The 19,294-nt window shown below is 44.1% G+C and overlaps 1 protein-coding gene across 1 annotated transcript in view; it reads left to right on the top strand.

The window, feature by feature from the left end:
• LOC106584451 (potassium voltage-gated channel subfamily KQT member 1) overlaps positions 1-19,294 on the top strand; it is a 76,972-nt gene that overhangs the window by 37,949 nt on the left and 19,729 nt on the right. Inside the window, exons 2-6 of the mRNA XM_014169807.3 lie at positions 1,768-1,858; positions 15,758-15,884; positions 17,093-17,171; positions 17,517-17,613; positions 18,719-18,859. Of these exons, the coding sequence (XP_014025282.3) occupies positions 1,768-1,858; positions 15,758-15,884; positions 17,093-17,171; positions 17,517-17,613; positions 18,719-18,859 (535 nt within the window). The remainder of the gene's footprint in view (positions 1-1,767; positions 1,859-15,757; positions 15,885-17,092; positions 17,172-17,516; positions 17,614-18,718; positions 18,860-19,294) is intronic.

A 19,294-nucleotide genomic window follows, 5' to 3' on the forward strand; every position in this document is an offset into this window, starting at 1 on the left:
GAGTTTGCTGCACTGAAAGTAAAGGGGCTGAATAATTTTGCAAGGCCAATTTTTCATTTTTTTATTTGTTAAAAAAGTTTGAAATATCCAATAAATTTCGTTCCACTTCATAATTGTGTCCCACTTGTTGTTGATTCTTCACAAAAAATTACAGTTTTATATCTTTATGTTTGAAGCCTGAAATGTGGCAAAAGGTCGAAAAGTTCAAGGGGGCGGAATACTTTCGCAAGGCACTGTAGCAGAATGTTCCTGGACGCGCTCCTCGACTCCTCTAACCGGGGTCCCTGCTCCTGCTGACTCCATAGTTTGGTGTGTAATTCTGTCAAGGGTGTGTACGGGAGGCGAAGTCAGGTGAAGACATAGCTTGAACTGTAGCCTACAAAAGCCTATTCCTGCTCTTTTCCCTCCATCCAGCAATACATTTGGTGTGTCATCATAGTGGTCTCTGACTCGCTCAGGTGGAACAAACTTAAACTTGTGCCTTTTTTCAATGCTGATTTTGAATGTCATTGACAAAACAGAGAAGGGCCAAATCTTTTTTTTCTCGCAAACATCCTTTCTGAATTTAAACATAATCCTCAAAGTAATCATCTAGTTTTTCAAAAGTATCTGTAATCCAATTACAATATTTTTGTTGGTAACGTTACAGATTACAGCGTTCTGTCTCCTAGAGATGAACGTACTTTGGTGCGAAAAGTGCAAATCAATCCCAGAACAGCAGCAAAGGACATTGTGAAGATGCTGGAGGAAACAGGTACAAAAGTAACTGTATCCACAGTAAAACGAGTCCTATATCGACATAACCTGAAAGGCCGCTCAGCAAGGAAGAAGCCACTGCTCCAAAACCACCATAAAAAAGCCAGACTACGGTTTGCAACTGCACATGGGGACAAAGATCGTACTTTTTGGAGAAATGTCCTCTGGTCTGATGAAACAAAAATATAACTATTTGGCCATAATGACCATCGTTATGTTTGGAGGAAAAGGTGGACGCTTGCAAGCCGAAGAACACCATCCCAACCATGAAGCACAGGGGTGGCAGCATCATGTTGTTTGGGTGCTTTGCTGCAGGAGGGACTTGTGCGTTTCACAAAATAGATGGCATCATGAGCAAGGAAAATGATGTGGATATATTGAAGCAACATCTCAAGACATCAGTCAGGAAGTTAAAGCTTTGTCGCAAATGGGTCTTCCAAATGGACAATGACCCCAAGCATACTTCCAAAGTTGTGGGAAAATGGCTTAAGGACAACAAAGTCAAGGTATTGGAGTTTCCATCACAAAGCCCTGACCTCAATCCTATAGAAAATTCCCCTGGGCAGAACTGAAAAGGTGTGTGCGAGCAAGGAAGCCTATAAACCTGACTCAGTTACACCAGCTCTGTCAGTAGGCAATGTGCCAAAATTCACCCAACTTATTGTGTGAAGCTTGTGGAAGGCTACCCGAAACGTTTGACCCAAGTTCAACAATTTAAAGGCAATTCTACCAAATACTAATTGAGTGTATGTAAACTTCTGACCCACTGGGAATGTGATGAAAGAAATAAAAGCGGAAATAAATAATTTTCTCTACTATTATTCTGACATTTCACATTCTTAAAATAAAGTGGGGATCCTACCTGACCTAAGACAGGGACCTTTTAGTAGGATTAAATGTCAGGAATTGTGAAAAACTGAGTTTAAATGTATTTGGCTAAGCTGTATGTAAACTTCCGACTTCAACTGTATATGTGATACTAAGTTTGACGTGTGTTTCTTCCCTCCACAGTTTCCTCATGGTCCTGGTGTGCCTTATCTTCAGTGTCCTGTCCACCATAGAACACTATGCCGATTTTGCCAGCGGAACACTCTTCGTGATGGTGAGTGGATTTGGGATGGATTCACCAAATCAGTGACCTACCTTTGATTTTGTTTTATTGCAATACCATCCATATCCACATGATGGGAGTAGAACATATTGAGTGGGACGCAGACTAACCTCCATCTTAAATTCAACTGACTTCGAGCTCAGTGTTCAACAGTATTATAAAAATAATGAACCTCAGATGAAATGGAAAGGGTCTATATAGGTGCATGAGACTATATCTATTAGTCATTGGCATGATTCAGAGCTTATTGCTGGGGGTTTTGGTTGATGTAGATTATATTGGCTACTCAGTGTTGTTACTCTCAGTGCTATCAGTCCTATTCTCACAGGTAGAGAAATACTGATATGGGGCAGGATAAAGACTTTGCATCATGCTTTGCATATAAACACACACACACACACACACACACACACACATGCTCGCACACTCACCTCACCAGTGTGGGGGCAATCAGAAGACAGGACTGTACAGAGTGTTCTCTAAACTTTTGGCCAGTGCCCTTTGGAGGATTCTCTGGCTGCTGAGTTATTCATTTATTAAACCCTGGAAGAAGAGCTCTCCTATCAGCAGCTTGGTTATATCTAGAACAGTAGGTAGTAACCCAGTGAGTAGGACAGAATACAGAGAGTTAGAACAGTAGGTAGTAACCCAGTGAGTAGGACAGAATACAGAGAGTTAGAACAGTAGGTAGTAACCCAGTGAGTAGGACAGAATACAGAGTTAGAACAGTAGGTAGTAACCCAGTGAGTAGGACAGAAGACAGAGTTAGAACAGTAGGTAGTAACCCAGTGGGTAGGACAGAAGACAGAGAGTTAGAACAGTAGGTAGTAACCCAGTGAGTAGGACAGAATACAGAGTTAGAACAGTAGGTAGTAACCCAGTGGGTAGGACAGTAGACAGAGTTAGAACAGTAGGTAGTAACCCAGTGGGTAGGACAGAAGACAGAGTTAGAACAGTAGGTAGTAACCCAGTGGGTAGGACAGTAGACAGAGTTAGAACAGTAGGTAGTAACCCAGTGGGTAGGACAGAAGACAGAGAGTTAGAACAGTAGGTAGTAACCCAGTGGGTAGGACAGAAGACAGAGTTAGAACAGTAGGTAGTAACCCAGTGGGTAGGACAGAATACAGAGTTAGAACAGTAGGTAGTAACCCAGTGGGTAGGACAGAATACAGAGTTAGAACAGTAGGTAGTAACCCAGTGGGTAGGACAGAAGACAGAGTTAGAACAGTAGGTAGTAACCCAGTGGGTAGGACAGAATACAGAGTTAGAACAGTAGGTAGTAACCCAGTGGGTAGGACAGAAGACAGAGAGTTAGAACAGTAGGTAGTAACCCAGTGGGTAGGACAGAAGACAGAGTTAGAACAGTAGGTAGTAACCCAGTGGGTAGGACAGTAGACAGAGTTAGAACAGTAGGTAGTAACCCAGTGGGTAGGACAGAAGACAGAGAGTTAGAACAGTAGGTAGTAACCCAGTGGGTAGGACAGAAGACAGAGAGTTAGAACAGTAGGTAGTAACCCAGTGGGTAGGACAGAAGACAGAGTTAGAACAGTAGGTAGTAACCCAGTGGGTAGGACAGAAGACAGAGAGTTAGAACAGTAGGTAGTAACCCAGTGGGTAGGACAGTAGACAGAGTTAGAACAGTAGGTAGTAACCCAGTGGGTAGGACAGAAGACAGAGTTAGAACAGTAGGTAGTAACCCAGTGGGTAGGACAGAAGACAGAGAGTTAGAACAGTAGGTAGTAACCCAGTGAGTAGGACAGAAGACAGAGTTAGAACAGTAGGTAGTAACCCAGTGGGTAGGAGAGAAGACAGAGTTAGAACAGTAGGTAGTAACCCAGTGGGTAGGACAGAAGACAGAGTTAGAACAGTAGGTAGTAACCCAGTGGGTAGGACAGAAGACAGAGTTAGAACAGTAGGTAGTAACCCAGTGGGTAGGACAGAAGACAGAGAGTTAGAACAGTAGGTAGTAACCCAGTGGGTAGGACAGAAGACAGAGAGTTAGAACAGTAGGTAGTAACCCAGTGGGTAGGACAGAAGACAGAGAGTTAGAACAGTAGGTAGTAACCCAGTGGGTAGGACAGAAGACAGAGTTAGAACAGCAGGTAGTAACCCAGTGGGTAGGACAGAAGACAGAGTTAGAACAGTAGGTAGTAACCCAGTGGGTAGGACAGAATACAGAGTTAGAACAGTAGGTAGTAACCCAGTGGGTAGGACAGAAGACAGAGTTAGAACAGTAGGTAGTAACCCAGTGGGTAGGACAGAAGACAGAGAGTTAGAACAGTAGGTAGTAACCCAGTGGGTAGGACAGAAGACAGAGAGTTAGAACAGTAGGTAGTAACCCAGTGGGTAGGACAGAAGACAGAGTTAGAACAGTAGGTAGTAACCCAGTGGGTAGGACAGAAGACAGAGTTAGAACAGTAGGTAGTAACCCAGTGGGTAGGACAGAAGACAGAGAGTTAGAACAGTAGGTAGTAACCCAGTGGGTAGGACAGAAGACAGAGTTAGAACAGTAGGTAGTAACCCAGTGGGTAGGACAGAAGACAGAGAGTTAGAACAGTAGGTAGTAACCCAGTGGGTAGGACAGTAGACAGAGTTAGAACAGTAGGTAGTAACCCAGTGGGTAGGACAGAAGACAGAGTTAGAACAGTAGGTAGTAACCCAGTGGGTAGGACAGTAGACAGAGTTAGAACAGTAGGTAGTTACCCAGTGGGTAGGACAGAAGACAGAGTTAGAACAGCAGGTAGTAACCCAGTGGGTAGGACAGAAGACAGAGTTAGAACAGTAGGTAGTAACCCAGTGGGTAGGACAGAAGACAGAGAGTTAGAACAGTAGGTAGTAACCCAGTGGGTAGGACAGTAGACAGAGTTAGAACAGTAGGTAGTAACCCAGTGGGTAGGACAGAAGACAGAGTTAGAACAGTAGGTAGTAACCCAGTGGGTAGGACAGTAGACAGAGTTAGAACAGTAGGTAGTTACCCAGTGGGTAGGACAGAAGACAGAGTTAGAACAGTAGGTAGTAACCCAGTGGGTAGGACAGAAGACAGAGTTAGAACAGTAGGTAGTAACCCAGTGAGTAGGACAGAAGACAGAGAGTTAGAACAGTAGGTAGTAACCCAGTGGGTAGGACAGTAGACAGAGTTAGCACAGTAGGTAGTAACCCAGTGAGTAGGACAGAAGACAGAGTTAGAACAGTAGGTAGTAACCCAGTGGGTAGGACAGAAGACAGAGTTAGAACAGTAGGTAGTAACCCAGTGGGTAGGACAGAAGACAGAGTTAGAACAGTAGGTAGTAACCCAGTGGGTAGGACAGAAGACAGAGTTAGAACAGTAGGTAGTAACCCAGTGGGTAGGACAGAAGACAGAGTTAGAACAGTAGGTAGTAACCCAGTGGGTAGGACAGTAGACAGAGTTAGAACAGTAGGTAGTAACCCAGTGGGTAGGACAGAATACAGAGTTAGAACAGTAGGTAGTAACCCAGTGGGTAGGACAGAAGACAGAGAGTTAGAACAGTAGGTAGTAACCCAGTGGGTAGGACAGAAGACAGAGTTAGAACAGTAGGTAGTAACCCAGTGGGTAGGACAGAAGACAGAGAGTTAGAACAGTAGGTAGTAACCCAGTGGGTAGGACAGAAGACAGAGTTAGAACAGTAGGTAGTAACCCAGTGGGTAGGACAGAAGACAGAGTTAGAACAGTAGGTAGTTACCCAGTGGGTAGGACAGAAGACAGAGTTAGAACAGTAGGTAGTAACCCAGTGGGTAGGACAGAAGACAGAGTTAGAACAGTAGGTAGTAACCCAGTGGGTAGGACAGAAGACAGAGTTAGAACAGTAGGTAGTAACCCAGTGGGTAGGACAGAAGACAGAGAGTTAGAACAGTAGGTAGTAACCCAGTGGGTAGGACAGAAGACAGAGTTAGAACAGTAGGTAGTAACCCAGTGGGTAGGACAGAAGACAGAGAGTTAGAACAGTAGGTAGTAACCCAGTGGGTAGGACAGAAGACACAGAGTTAGAACAGTAGGTAGTAACCCAGTGGGTAGGACAGAAGACAGAGTTAGAACAGTAGGTAGTAACCCAGTGGGTAGGACAGTAGACAGAGTTAGAACAGTAGGTAGTAACCCAGTGGGTAGGACAGAAGACAGAGAGTTAGAACAGTAGGTAGTAACCCAGTGGGTAGGACAGAAGACAGAGAGTTAGAACAGTAGGTAGTAACCCAGTGGGTAGGACAGAAGACAGAGAGTTAGAACAGTAGGTAGTAACCCAGTGGGTAGGACAGAAGACAGAGTTAGAACAGTAGGTAGTAACCCAGTGGGTAGGACAGTAGACAGAGTTAGAACAGTAGGTAGTAACCCAGTGGGTAGGACAGAAGACAGAGTTAGAACAGTAGGTAGTAACCCAGTGGGTAGGACAGAAGACAGAGAGTTAGAACAGTAGGTAGTAACCCAGTGGGTAGGACAGAAGACAGAGTTAGAACAGTAGGTAGTAACCCAGTGGGTAGGACAGAAGACAGAGTTAGAACAGTAGGTAGTAACCCAGTGGGTAGGACAGAAGACAGAGTTAGAACAGTAGGTAGTAACCCAGTGGGTAGGACAGAAGACAGAGAGTTAGAACAGTAGGTAGTAACCCAGTGGGTAGGACAGAAGACAGAGTTAGAACAGTAGGTAGTAACCCAGTGGGTAGGACAGAAGACAGAGTTAGAACAGTAGGTAGTAACCCAGTGGGTAGGACAGAAGTCAGAGTTAGAACAGTAGATAGTAACCCAGTGAGTAGGACAGTAGACAGAGTTAGAACAGTAGGTAGTAACCCAGTGGGTAGGACAGAAGACAGAGAGTTAGAACAGTAGGTAGTAACCCAGTGAGTAGGACAGAAGACAGAGTTAGAACAGTAGGTAGTAACCCAGTGGGTAGGACAGTAGACAGAGTTAGCACAGTAGGTAGTAACCCAGTGGGTAGGACAGAAGACAGAGTTAGAACAGTAGGTAGTAACCCAGTGGGTAGGACAGTAGACAGAGTTAGAACAGTAGGTAGTAACCCAGTGGGTAGGACAGAAGACAGAGTTAGAACAGTAGGTAGTAACCCAGTGGGTAGGACAGAAGACAGAGTTAGAACAGTAGGTAGTAACCCAGTGAGTAGGACAGAAGACAGAGAGTTAGAACAGCAGGTAGTAACCCAGTGGGTAGGATAGAAGACAGAGTTAGAACAGTAGGTAGTAACCCAGTGGGTAGGACAGAATACAGAGTTAGAACAGTAGGTAGTAACCCAGTGGGTAGGACAGAAGACAGAGTTAGAACAGTAGGTAGTAACCCAGTGAGTAGGACAGAAGACAGAGAGTTAGAACAGTAGGTAGTAACCCAGTGGGTAGGACAGAAGACAGAGTTAGAACAGTAGGTAGTAACCCAGTGGGTAGGACAGAAGACAGAGTTAGAACAGTAGGTAGTAACCCAGTGGGTAGGACAGAAGACAGAGTTAGAACAGTAGGTAGTAACCCAGTGGGTAGGACAGAAGACAGAGAGTTAGAACAGTAGGTAGTAACCCAGTGGGTAGGACAGAAGACAGAGAGTTAGAACAGTAGGTAGTAACCCAGTGGGTAGGACAGAATACAGAGTTAGAACAGTAGGTAGTAACCCAGTGGGTAGGACAGAAGACAGAGTTAGAACAGTAGGTAGTAACCCAGTGGGTAGGACAGAAGACAGAGTTAGAACAGTAGGTAGTAACCCAGTGGGTAGGACAGAAGACAGAGTTAGAACAGTAGGTAGTAACCCAGTGGGTAGGACAGAAGACAGAGAGTTAGAACAGTAGGTAGTAACCCAGTGGGTAGGACAGAATACAGAGTTAGAACAGTAGGTAGTAACCCAGTGAGTAGGACAGAAGACAGAGTTAGAACAGTAGGTAGTAACCCAGTGGGTAGGACAGAAGACAGAGAGTTAGAACAGTAGGTAGTAACCCAGTGGGTAGGACAGAAGACAGAGTTAGAACAGTAGGTAGTAACCCAGTGGGTAGGACAGAAGACAGAGTTAGAACAGTAGGTAGTAACCCAGTGGGTAGGACAGTAGACAGAGTTAGAACAGTAGGTAGTAACCCAGTGGGTAGGACAGAAGACAGAGTTAGAACAGTAGGTAGTAACCCAGTGGGTAGGACAGTAGACAGAGTTAGAACAGTAGGTAGTAACCCAGTGGGTAGGACAGAAGACAGAGTTAGAACAGTAGGTAGTAACCCAGTGGGTAGGACAGAAGACAGAGAGTTAGAACAGTAGGTAGTAACCCAGTGGGTAGGACAGAAGACAGAGTTAGAACAGTAGGTAGTAACCCAGTGGGTAGGACAGAATACAGAGTTAGAACAGTAGGTAGTAACCCAGTGGGTAGGACAGAAGACAGAGAGTTAGAACAGTAGGTAGTAACCCAGTGGGTAGGACAGAAGACAGAGTTAGAACAGTAGGTAGTAACCCAGTGGGTAGGACAGAAGACAGAGAGTTAGAACAGTAGGTAGTAACCCAGTGGGTAGGACAGTAGACAGAGTTAGAACAGTAGGTAGTAACCCAGTGGGTAGGACAGAAGACAGAGAGTTAGAACAGTAGGTAGTAACCCAGTGGGTAGGACAGAAGACAGAGAGTTAGAACAGTAGGTAGTAACCCAGTGGGTAGGACAGAAGACAGAGTTAGAACAGTAGGTAGTAACCCAGTGGGTAGGACAGTAGACAGAGAGTTAGAACAGTAGGTAGTAACCCAGTGGGTAGGACAGAAGACAGAGAGTTAGAACAGTAGGTAGTAACCCAGTGAGTAGGACAGAAGACAGAGAGTTAGAACAGTAGGTAGTAACCCAGTGAGTAGGACAGAAGACAGAGTTAGAACAGTAGGTAGTAACCCAGTGGGTAGGACAGTAGACAGAGTTAGAACAGTAGGTAGTAACCCAGTGGGTAGGACAGAAGACAGAGTTAGAACAGTAGGTAGTAACCCAGTGGGTAGGACAGAAGACAGAGTTAGAACAGTAGGTAGTAACCCAGTGGGTAGGACAGTAGACAGAGAGTTAGAACAGTAGGTAGTAACCCAGTGGGTAGGACAGAATACAGAGTTAGAACAGTAGGTAGTAACCCAGTGAGTAGGACAGAAGACAGAGTTAGAACAGTAGGTAGTAACCCAGTGGGTAGGACAGAAGACAGAGTTAGAACAGTAGGTAGTAACCCAGTGGGTAGGACAGAAGACAGAGAGTTAGAACAGTAGGTAGTAACCCAGTGGGTAGGACAGAAGACAGAGAGTTAGAACAGCAGGTAGTAACCCAGTGGGTAGGACAGAAGACAGAGTTAGAACAGTAGGTAGTAACCCAGTGAGTAGGACAGAAGACAGAGTTAGAACAGTAGGTAGTAACCCAGTGGGTAGGACAGTAGACAGAGTTAGAACAGTAGGTAGTAACCCAGTGAGTAGGACAGAAGACAGAGTTAGAACAGTAGGTAGTTACCCAGTGGGTAGGACAGAAGACAGAGTTAGAACAGTAGGTAGTAACCCAGTGGGTAGGACAGAAGACAGAGAGTTAGAACAGTAGGTAGTAACCCAGTGGGTAGGACAGTAGACAGAGTTAGAACAGTAGGTAGTAACCCAGTGGGTAGGACAGAAGACAGAGTTAGAACAGTAGGTAGTAACCCAGTGGGTAGGACAGAAGACAGAGTTAGAACAGTAGGTAGTAACCCAGTGGGTAGGACAGAAGACAGAGTTAGAACAGTAGGTAGTAACCCAGTGGGTAGGACAGAAGACAGAGAGTTAGAACAGCAGGTAGTAACCCAGTGGGTAGGACAGAATACAGAGTTAGAACAGTAGGTAGTAACCCAGTGAGTAGGACAGAAGACAGAGTTAGAACAGTAGGTAGTAACCCAGTGGGTAGGACAGAAGACAGAGAGTTAGAACAGTAGGTAGTAACCCAGTGGGTAGGACAGAAGACAGAGAGTTAGAACAGTAGGTAGTAACCCAGTGGGTAGGACAGAAGACAGAGAGTTAGAACAGTAGGTAGTAACCCAGTGGGTAGGACAGAAGACAGAGTTAGAACAGTAGGTAGTAACCCAGTGGGTAGGACAGTAGACAGAGTTAGAACAGTAGGTAGTAACCCAGTGGGTAGGACAGAAGACAGAGTTAGAACAGCAGGTAGTAACCCAGTGGGTAGGACAGTAGACAGAGTTAGAACAGTAGGTAGTAACCCAGTGAGTAGGACAGAAGACAGAGAGTTAGAACAGTAGGTAGTAACCCAGTGGGTAGGACAGAAGACAGAGTTAGAACAGTAGGTAGTAACCCAGTGGGTAGGACAGAAGACAGAGTTAGAACAGTAGGTAGTAACCCAGTGGGTAGGACAGAAGACAGAGTTAGAACAGTAGGTAGTAACCCAGTGGGTAGGACAGAAGACAGAGTTAGAACAGTAGGTAGTAACCCAGTGGGTAGGACAGAAGAAAGCTATAACAGATGAGTTTGAAAGCATTAGTTACATTGGAGCATTAGAGGTAGAGTTACCCATTGTAACAAAACATTTGTAACTCAAAACATGAGAGTTACAAAACCTACAAAATAGTATTATTAAGGAAGACAGGTGGCAATGTCCTGAGGGGAATATTTCAGTTACTAAACTGTTCAACCTCATTGTATGTGCACCTGCATGTGTGTGTATGATGTAATAGTGTTTGTGTATTTCATATATTCTGTGTGTTTGCATGTATGTGTGTGTGCGTGTGTGAGTGAGAGACAGTCTGTGGCATCATGGCACGTATTTGTGGTGAAGTGGCTATACTTAGCGAGTTCAGGGTTTGCTGACACCCATGAATCTGTGTGCTTGTTTTGGATGGCAGAGAGGACATTAGTCCTTAAGGATATTTGGCTTTCAAGGCAGCTGCCAAAGTAAAGTTAGCCAGGCCCAGCAGGACGCACCGTCATCCATCACGTGTCACACGCTCTCCTCTCTCTCTCCTGTCTCCTGTCCTCCAGTCTACTCCAGGTCCACTGATGTCACAGCTATGTGGCACAGTGGCACCACCAAACATCTGATCAGAAACTGGCCTCCACCATCATTCCACCATATTAACACAGAGCTCCCTCAAACATTTCCGAATTGCCCAATCCATCTCTAATCCATGTAATTACATTCAGATTGCTAATACCCAGGCCTATGAATCAGCTCCGTCCTAGTTTTATGAGATTAGGGAACACTACAAAATGAAACTATTAGCCGTTTTCTGCAAACTTCTAGTTACCGGTTCGTGACACCAAAATCCTTTGGACATCCAGGTGAACCATTTTAGAATTTTGGGGATTTATTGTAATCCGATTTGATTTCCATGTTCACCTGGTTTTACCTGGAAATGTCATGGTCAAATAGTTGTTATGTTATAATGTAATTATTTGATAGTGAAGAACCAGACAGTACCCATTTCTTGTATATAGTTTATACATAACATCAGGTAAGCACAAGGTGAAATAGGACTGTACAATAAAACATTACCCAGTTTTTATTCTCACCCAGCACTGACCTGACCTGGTAGTTCATCTACGTTTTCATGTTCTTGTTCATGTTGCTGTTCCCATCACGTATCCCCACTCTAGCTTAGGTTCCTTTAAATCTCTCAACAAGACTTATTTCCTACACTCTTAGAAAAAAGGATTCCAAAAGGGTTATTTGGCTGTCTTTATAGGAGATCCCTTTTTGGTTCCTGGTGGAACCCTCTGTGGAAAGGGTTCTACATGGAACCCAAGAGTACCCATCATGTATCATGGCGCCGGAGAAGATGGCTGACGTTTTACGTGCTCCTAACCAACTGTGTTTTTTTGTAGATTTTTTTGCGTTGTTTGTAACTTATGTTGTACATAATGTTGCCGCTACTGTCTCTTATTACTGAAAATAACTTCTGGACATCAGAACTGAGATTACTCACCATGAACTAGCAGAAGCTTTTTTTTCCTTTAATAAGTCTGACGAGCCCGACGTGAATGACATACTGCTTTCCCAGAAACAGGCCCTAATCCCCATTTGCGTGAAGAGAAGACGGAGAAAAAGAGGGCGGAGGTTGGGCTGCCTTCTGAGAATTCGTAGGCGATCGAATAAACCCCCACTGCCTTACTAGCTAACGTGCAATCATTGGAAAATAAAATTGATGACCTACGAGGAAGATTAAACCACAACGGGACATTAACAACTGTAATATCTTATGCTTCACAGAGTCGAAGCTGTACGATGACATTATCAACATACAGCTGGCTGGTTATACGCTGTATTGGCAGGATAGAACGGTGGCGTCTCGTAAGACAAGGGGTGGCGGACTATGTATATTAGTAAACAACAGCTGGTGCCCGATATCTAAGAAGTCTCAAGGTTTTGCTCGCCTGAGGTAGAGTATCTCATGATAAGCTGTAGACCACACTATCTACCTAGAGACTTTTCATCTGTATTTTTTGTAGCTGTCTACATGCCACAACAGACCGATGCTGGCACTAAAACCGCACTCAATGAGCTGTATTCCACCATAATGTCACGTCCTGACCAGTAAAAGGGGTTATTTGTCATTGTAGTTTGGTCAGGGTGTGGCAGGGGGTGTTTGTTTTGTGTGTTTTGGTGTTTTTGGTTTAGGTTCTATGTTTTCTATTTCTATGTTTAAATCTAGTTTTCTATTTCTATGTTGGGTTTTTGGTAGGACCTCCAATTAGAGGCAGCTGGTTGTCGTTGTCTCTAATTGGAGGCCATATTTAGTTGAGGTTTGTTTCACTTGTGTTTTGTGGGTGGTTATTTCCTGTATAGTCTGTGCACCTTATGGGACTGTTTCGTCGTTGTTTCTTTTGTTTAAGTGTTATTTCTAATAAATTAAGAAGATGAGCACTTTACCCGCTGCGCCTTGGTCTGTCCATTACAACGAGTATGACACATAAGCAAACAGGAAAACACTCATCCAGAGGCAGTGCTCCTAGTGGCCGGGGACTTTAATGCAGGGAAACTTAAATCAGTTTTACCAAATTTCTACCAGCGTGTTAAATGTGCAATTAGTGTGTAAAGAACTCTAGACCACCTTTACTCCACACACAGAGACGCGTACAAAGCTCTCCCTCACCCTCCATTTGGCAAATCTGACCATAATTATATCCTCCTGATTCCGGCTTACAAGCAAAAATTAAAGCAGTAAGCACCATGAAGTGCTTTGAAAGGCTGGTCATGGCTCACATCAACACCATTATCCCAGAAACCCTAGACCCACTTCAATTTGCATACCGCCCCAACAGATCCACAGATAATACAATCTCTATTGCACTCCACACTGCCCTTTCCCACCTGGACAAAAGGAACACCTATGTGAGAATGCTATTCATTGACTACAGCTCTGCGTTCAACACCATAGTGCCCTCAAAGCTCATCACTAAGCTATGGACCCTGGGACTAAACACCTCCCTCTGCAACTGAATCCTGGACTTCCTGACGGGCCGCCCCCAGGTGGTAAGGGTAGGTAACAACACATCCGCCAAGCTGATCCTCAACACAGGGGCCCCTTAGAGGTGCATGCTCAGCCCCCTCCTGTTCTCCCTGTTCACTCATGACTGCACGGCCAGGCACAACTCCAACACCATTAAGTGTGCCGATGACACAACAGTGGTAGGCCTGATCACCGACAACGACGAGACAGCCTATAGGGAGGAGGTCAGAGACCTGGCCGTATGGTGCCAGGACAACAACCTCTCCCTCAATGTGACAAAGGAGACAAAGGAGATGATTGTGGACTATAGGAAACGGAAGACCGAACACAACCCCATTCTCATCGACTGGGCTGTAGTGGAGCAGGTTGAGAGCTTCAAGTTCCTTGGTGTCCACATCACCAGTAAACTAATATGGTCCAAGCACACCAACACAGTCATGAAGAGGGCACGACAAAACCTATTCCCCCTCAGGAGACTGAAAAGATTTGGCATGGGTCCTCAGATCCTCAAAAGGTTCTACAGCTGCACCATCGAGAGCGTCCTGACTGGTTGCATCACTGCCTGGTATGGCAACAGCTTGGCCTCCGACCGCAAGGCACTACAGAGGGTAGTGCGTACGGCCCAGTACATCACTGAGGCCAAGCTTCCTGCCATCCAGGACCTCTATACCAGGCGGTGTCAGAGGAAGGCCCTAAAAATTGTCAAAGACTCCAGCCACCCAAGTCATAGACTGTTCTCTCTGCTACCACACGGCAAGCGGTACCGGAGCACCAAGTCTAGGTCCAAGAGGCTTCTAAATAGCTTCTACCCCCAAGCCATAAGACTCCTGAACATCTGATCAAATGGCTACCCAGACTATTTGCATTGCCCCCCTCCCCCTTTTACGCCACTGCTACTCTCTGTTATTGTCTATGCATAGTCACTTTCATAACTCTACCTACATGTACATATTACCTCAATTATCTCGACTAACCGGTGCCCCCGCACATTGGCTCTGTACCAGTACCCCCTGTATGTAGTCTCGTTATTGCTATTTTACTGCTGCTCTTTAATTACTTGTTCCTTTTATATCGTATTTATTAATCGGCATTGTTGGTTTGGGGCTTGTAAGTAAGCATTTCACTGTTGTACACCTGTTGTATTCGGTGCATGTGACCAATAAAATTTGATTTGATTTGAATAGGGTTATACCTGCAATAAAAAATGTTTTTTCCTGGAACCAAAAATGTTTCTTCAAATGGTTCTCCTATGGGGACATCCAAATAACCTTTTTAAGTTCTAGATGGCACCTTTTTTTGTGTAGAGGTGCTGGCCACTGGGGAGCAGTTTGGACAGGTGTGGGAAAATAGCCCTGGCCAACTTTTAGATACAAATACCCACAAATAGTGCAATGTTATATAGACACAGCACAGAGCCATGACATTTGGTCTCTCACTCTCTCCGCGGTATACACAAGTAGGGCTGTGCCTGGTCGGTCAAGTCCAACTAAAATAGATGTTATTAACCCACTTCTCACTTTTTCCCTCAGTCACAAATACGGTAGCTATTTATGTTAAATCCACACAACAGTGCTACTTGTTCCTGTAAGAGCAATCCAACCCACAGTATTATTAAGGAAAGGAAGGACACTGTCACTGCATTCGCAGTAAGTGAATGTGTCTATAGGGTGAGTGACAGCCAGGGGATTGTTTTTGTGACTATGGAGCTATGTTGTTGCAGCAGGGCCTGTGGTATTAGGTTTCAAAAGGGGGGGGGGGGGGGCTGGTAGAGCAGCCAATTCAAGCAAGCAACGGGATGGCCACCCACACTAAGACAGCTATTACTGAGTGTTAGGTGGCAAAATATTATGGAGACATGGTGCTAATGTAAAATATATTGGTTCATGAAGAATTATCACACACACACAAACAAACACACTCACCCCTCCCCACCATACACACAATATTTGCACTGTGAAAAATGTCACCTATTATATTTTAACCACCCAACAGATGTGTAAAGGGCTCCAACACAACCCAGCTGATTTAGTATTTATCCTACCTGCACATCCTGCTGAGGCCCTGTCACAGCCATGAGGCTCAAATCACTGAGCCATTGACCCTGGCTCAATATGCTCTGTCATCAGAGATGCAATCTAACCTTCTGGGTGGGCTGGTGTGAATGGTTCCCTTACTACTAGACCACCTCAGCCTCTCTCTGTCAGCACACCTGTCAAGTCCCAGTCCCACCAAGCGCTTATCAAGCCTGACATCTCAATGCATTGCTTGGCACTGGACTTAGAAAAACACTCATATTACTTTCATAGTATGAAATGGTAAATAGATAGTGTGTGTGTGTAGTAGTCTTAGTAAAATGTGATAGTAAAATGCTTTGGTCTTATTGAACTAGTTTGAATGCTTTGTGTCTTCTCCCCTTCTTCCCCAGCCCTGTTCTGCTAATTGTTGTCTGTAACTGCTTGTGTTCTGGTCCACAGGAGATTGTCCTGGTGCTGTTCTTTGGGACAGAGTATGTGGTGCGGCTCTGGTCTGCTGGCTGCAGGAGCAAATATGTGGGGATCAAGGGACGACTCCGCTTCATCAGGAAACCCATTTCTATCATAGGTGCACCTGGCTTATCCTTTATTAAATCTCACACAGCCGTGCCACATGCAGTTAGACACCGTTGTTACATGTTTTTAACCCTTCTTTTTTGGGGTCAAATTTGATTACTTCTGCTATTATGTCTACTAGGGGAGAACCGTGACGAAAGTAACACTTTTTGTTTCTTAATTACTCACAGATCGATAGTGCTAGAGAGACTATATTTTATGACAAACAACTTGTGTATGTCCTCTACCATTAGAAACTGTAATTTCATTTCTGAGGTAAGTGAGTTGAAATTAAATAGACTACCGCATAGTTACTTTTGCACCTGCCGGCTGGGCGGGAGTAACATCTGGCGAGAAGTGCACAATATCTGTCTTATCTCCATGTTTCTGGTTTGTAATTGTCTTTACTTTCAACAAAAGTACTATCAGCCATCATTTCATGAATAATTCACGCTATAGGTTAGAAATGAATGAAAAGGAGCCATCTCAATGTTGCGCAGCCACAATATTTTGCCTTACAATATTAATCAGACTAAAATGGATCACATAATAGCTACATTAACCATAGTAGGAGATGTTATTCATGCTTAGCCCTACCAATCAGCTGTGCTCCAGTTGTCCTTGTCATGCGCGCTCCTCGTGTCTTGATAGAGTAAACGTTTGTATTATTTTCCCAAACTGCAAAGTAATCAGGCTTATCACATTTCCATGGCTTGACACAGGTAATTAACCCCCAGAATCATATATATTTTTAACCACTAACCTGTCGATAAAAGCTTATGTCATAAGCTGATCCATCAAGTCATTTGATTAAGGCATAATTCTAATGATGTCATATATAATTTTCTAACATTAAGTCACCTGTTGATATTTTGCTATCATTATAAAAGCAATATAAACTAGGGGAGACAATGGCCTGTGCTTAAACATTTTTTTGGTTATTCCAGGTCATCAGTTAACATTGTGTTACTTTTTTTTGGGGGGGGGTGGGGGGGGGGGGGTGGGGGGGTGGGGGGGGGGGGTTGCTTTTGCCCTGTATTACTTTCGTCCCGGCTCTCTTCTTACTTCTTCTACTATCATTAATTCTACTATCATTACTTCTACTATCATTACTTCTACTATTATGTCTACTACTTTTGTTGTTCAATGGCAACTTAAACATTTGAAGATTATGAACTAGATGCCAATGCTAATGTACAGGTGTATCCCTGTATCCCCCAGATCTGATAGTGGTTATTGCCTCCGTCGTAGTGCTGGGTGTAGGCTCCAATGGCCAAGTGTTTGCCACATCTGCTATCAGGTACTGGGTGTGGTACAAATCAGGATGCAAAATTCCGGGAACTTTGAGTATTTTACCTGCTTTTCCAGAAATCCTGGTTGGAGGATCCCAGATATCCTGCTTATTCACCTCCTGATTACGGGAAGCCTCCGACCGGGATTTAGGGAAAACCAGGAAATGTATTGAAAGTTCCTGGAATTTTGCAACCATAATTACAAAATAATATAATATTGTAATGTAAGTGTAACATTTTGTGTTGTACTGTAATTGTGTTTTCGTTGCATAGTAAAACAGGTGGAAGAGAGTAGAGGTATAGTAGGCTAAGGTTTGATTGACATTGGTTGCCTTTTGTCTCCATGATTACAGGGGAATCCGCTTCCTCCAGATTCTACGCATGCTGCACGTGGATCGTCAGGGAGGAACATGGAGGCTTCTTGGATCAGTAGTCTTCATCCATAGACAGGTGGAGATCCCTTTACATCTGTTGGCTCATTTCATATCATAATGATGTGCAGTATGAGCTTACATGAAGTTAAATATCAAAAGGTAATCTGGAGTATAATGCTGTTTTTAGTAGAGTGAATTAATCTACCTTGATCTTACTTGATCTAACTTGATCTACTTGTCTACTGTACCCTGAGTAGGCTTCTCATAAATCCTCAGTCAATCAAGCAGATGAAAATAAAAAAGCAAGGTAGATGAGATGGCTAAAGATGTGGTTAGTCATGGCTTTGAAAATAAAAGATAAAACAACTATTGTTGGACATTTCTTAACCAAATAAGGACACTGTGGTCAGATGATGGGTGCACATTGTTGCTATTTCTTCCAGAGGATTAGTGCACTTGTTCTGTCTGAGTTGCCCTGCCTCCTGCCTAGCTTGTCTGGTTATGGGTAGACTGAGGCAGACGTCTGTCCATGTTGTCCATGCTATATTGCCACCAGTGATTATCACAGGGCCCGTTGCACAATCACAGATTCCTCTGATACTCTCACTAGGACCTGCGACGCTTTATAAGGAGAGAGATAGAGAGTCAGGTTTAACAGCTTTCCTTTCCACCTCTTCATGTGTTTCCCCCTCTTTGTTTGTACTCTAATTTCAGTCATCTGATGTTCTTTTGAAGACCTCCTCTTCTGTTTTGTTTTCTATCTTTAACAGGAAGCTGTGGGTTATTTCTCTGTGATGTGCAATGGGTCTACTGCTATTCTTTTAGGGTTTAGGGTTTATATAAATAGGGGGGATTTGGAATTTGGTATTTTATTAGGATCCCCATTAGCTGTTGGGAAAGCAGCAGCTACTCTTCCTAAAGATGAAGTCTTCTGTCTGTGTGAAATGATAGAGAGAGAGTCATATGCCTCCTCTTTCTTTGTAGTCATTGCACACTCTAGTCTTGATCAGACTATGTGTTGTAATGATTGATGTTATGGACAGATATCATTTTAGTTTGATTCACACCTGCAATGTAAAATGTGTAAATAATGTAAAGAAATACATGTAGCACCTATACATGGTCTACTGCACATTACAAGTGACATACTCCACTCTCTATCTGCATTTCCTCTGTTGTAGGAGCTGATCACCACGCTGTACATTGGCTTCCTGGGGCTGATTTTCTCCTCCTACTTTGTGTACCTGGCGGAGAAGGATGCTGTGGACGAGGAGGGCAAGACTGGGTTCTCCAGCTACGCTGATGCCCTGTGGTGGGGCGTGGTAAGGCATAGTATTAGAGCTGATGTCCTGTGGTGGGGCGTGGTAAGGCATAGTATTAGAGCTGATGTCCTGTGGTGGGGCGTGGTAAGCAGAAGAGGCTGGTGAGGGAGGACGGCTCAAAATAATTAATGGAATGGAATGAATAGAATGGCATCAAACACATGGAAACCAACCATTACTATGAGCCCATCCTCCCCATTTAAAGTGCCACCAGCCACCACTGGTGGTAAGGCATAGTAATAGGATAGTACTGTATATAGCAGACACGTTTATCCAAGGCAACTTACAGAACAGTGATATACAGTGCATTATTTTTAATACATTTGTAAAAATGTCTAAAAACCTGTTTTTGCTTTGTTATTATGGGGTATTGTGTGTAGATTAATGAGGAACATTTTTAATTTCATCCATTTTAGAATCATGCTGTAATGTCAC

This window comes from Salmo salar, chromosome 23 (genome assembly GCF_965601325.2).
Source record: "Salmo salar chromosome 23, fSalSal1, whole genome shotgun sequence".
Classification (NCBI taxonomy): domain Eukaryota; kingdom Metazoa; phylum Chordata; class Actinopteri; order Salmoniformes; family Salmonidae; genus Salmo; species Salmo salar.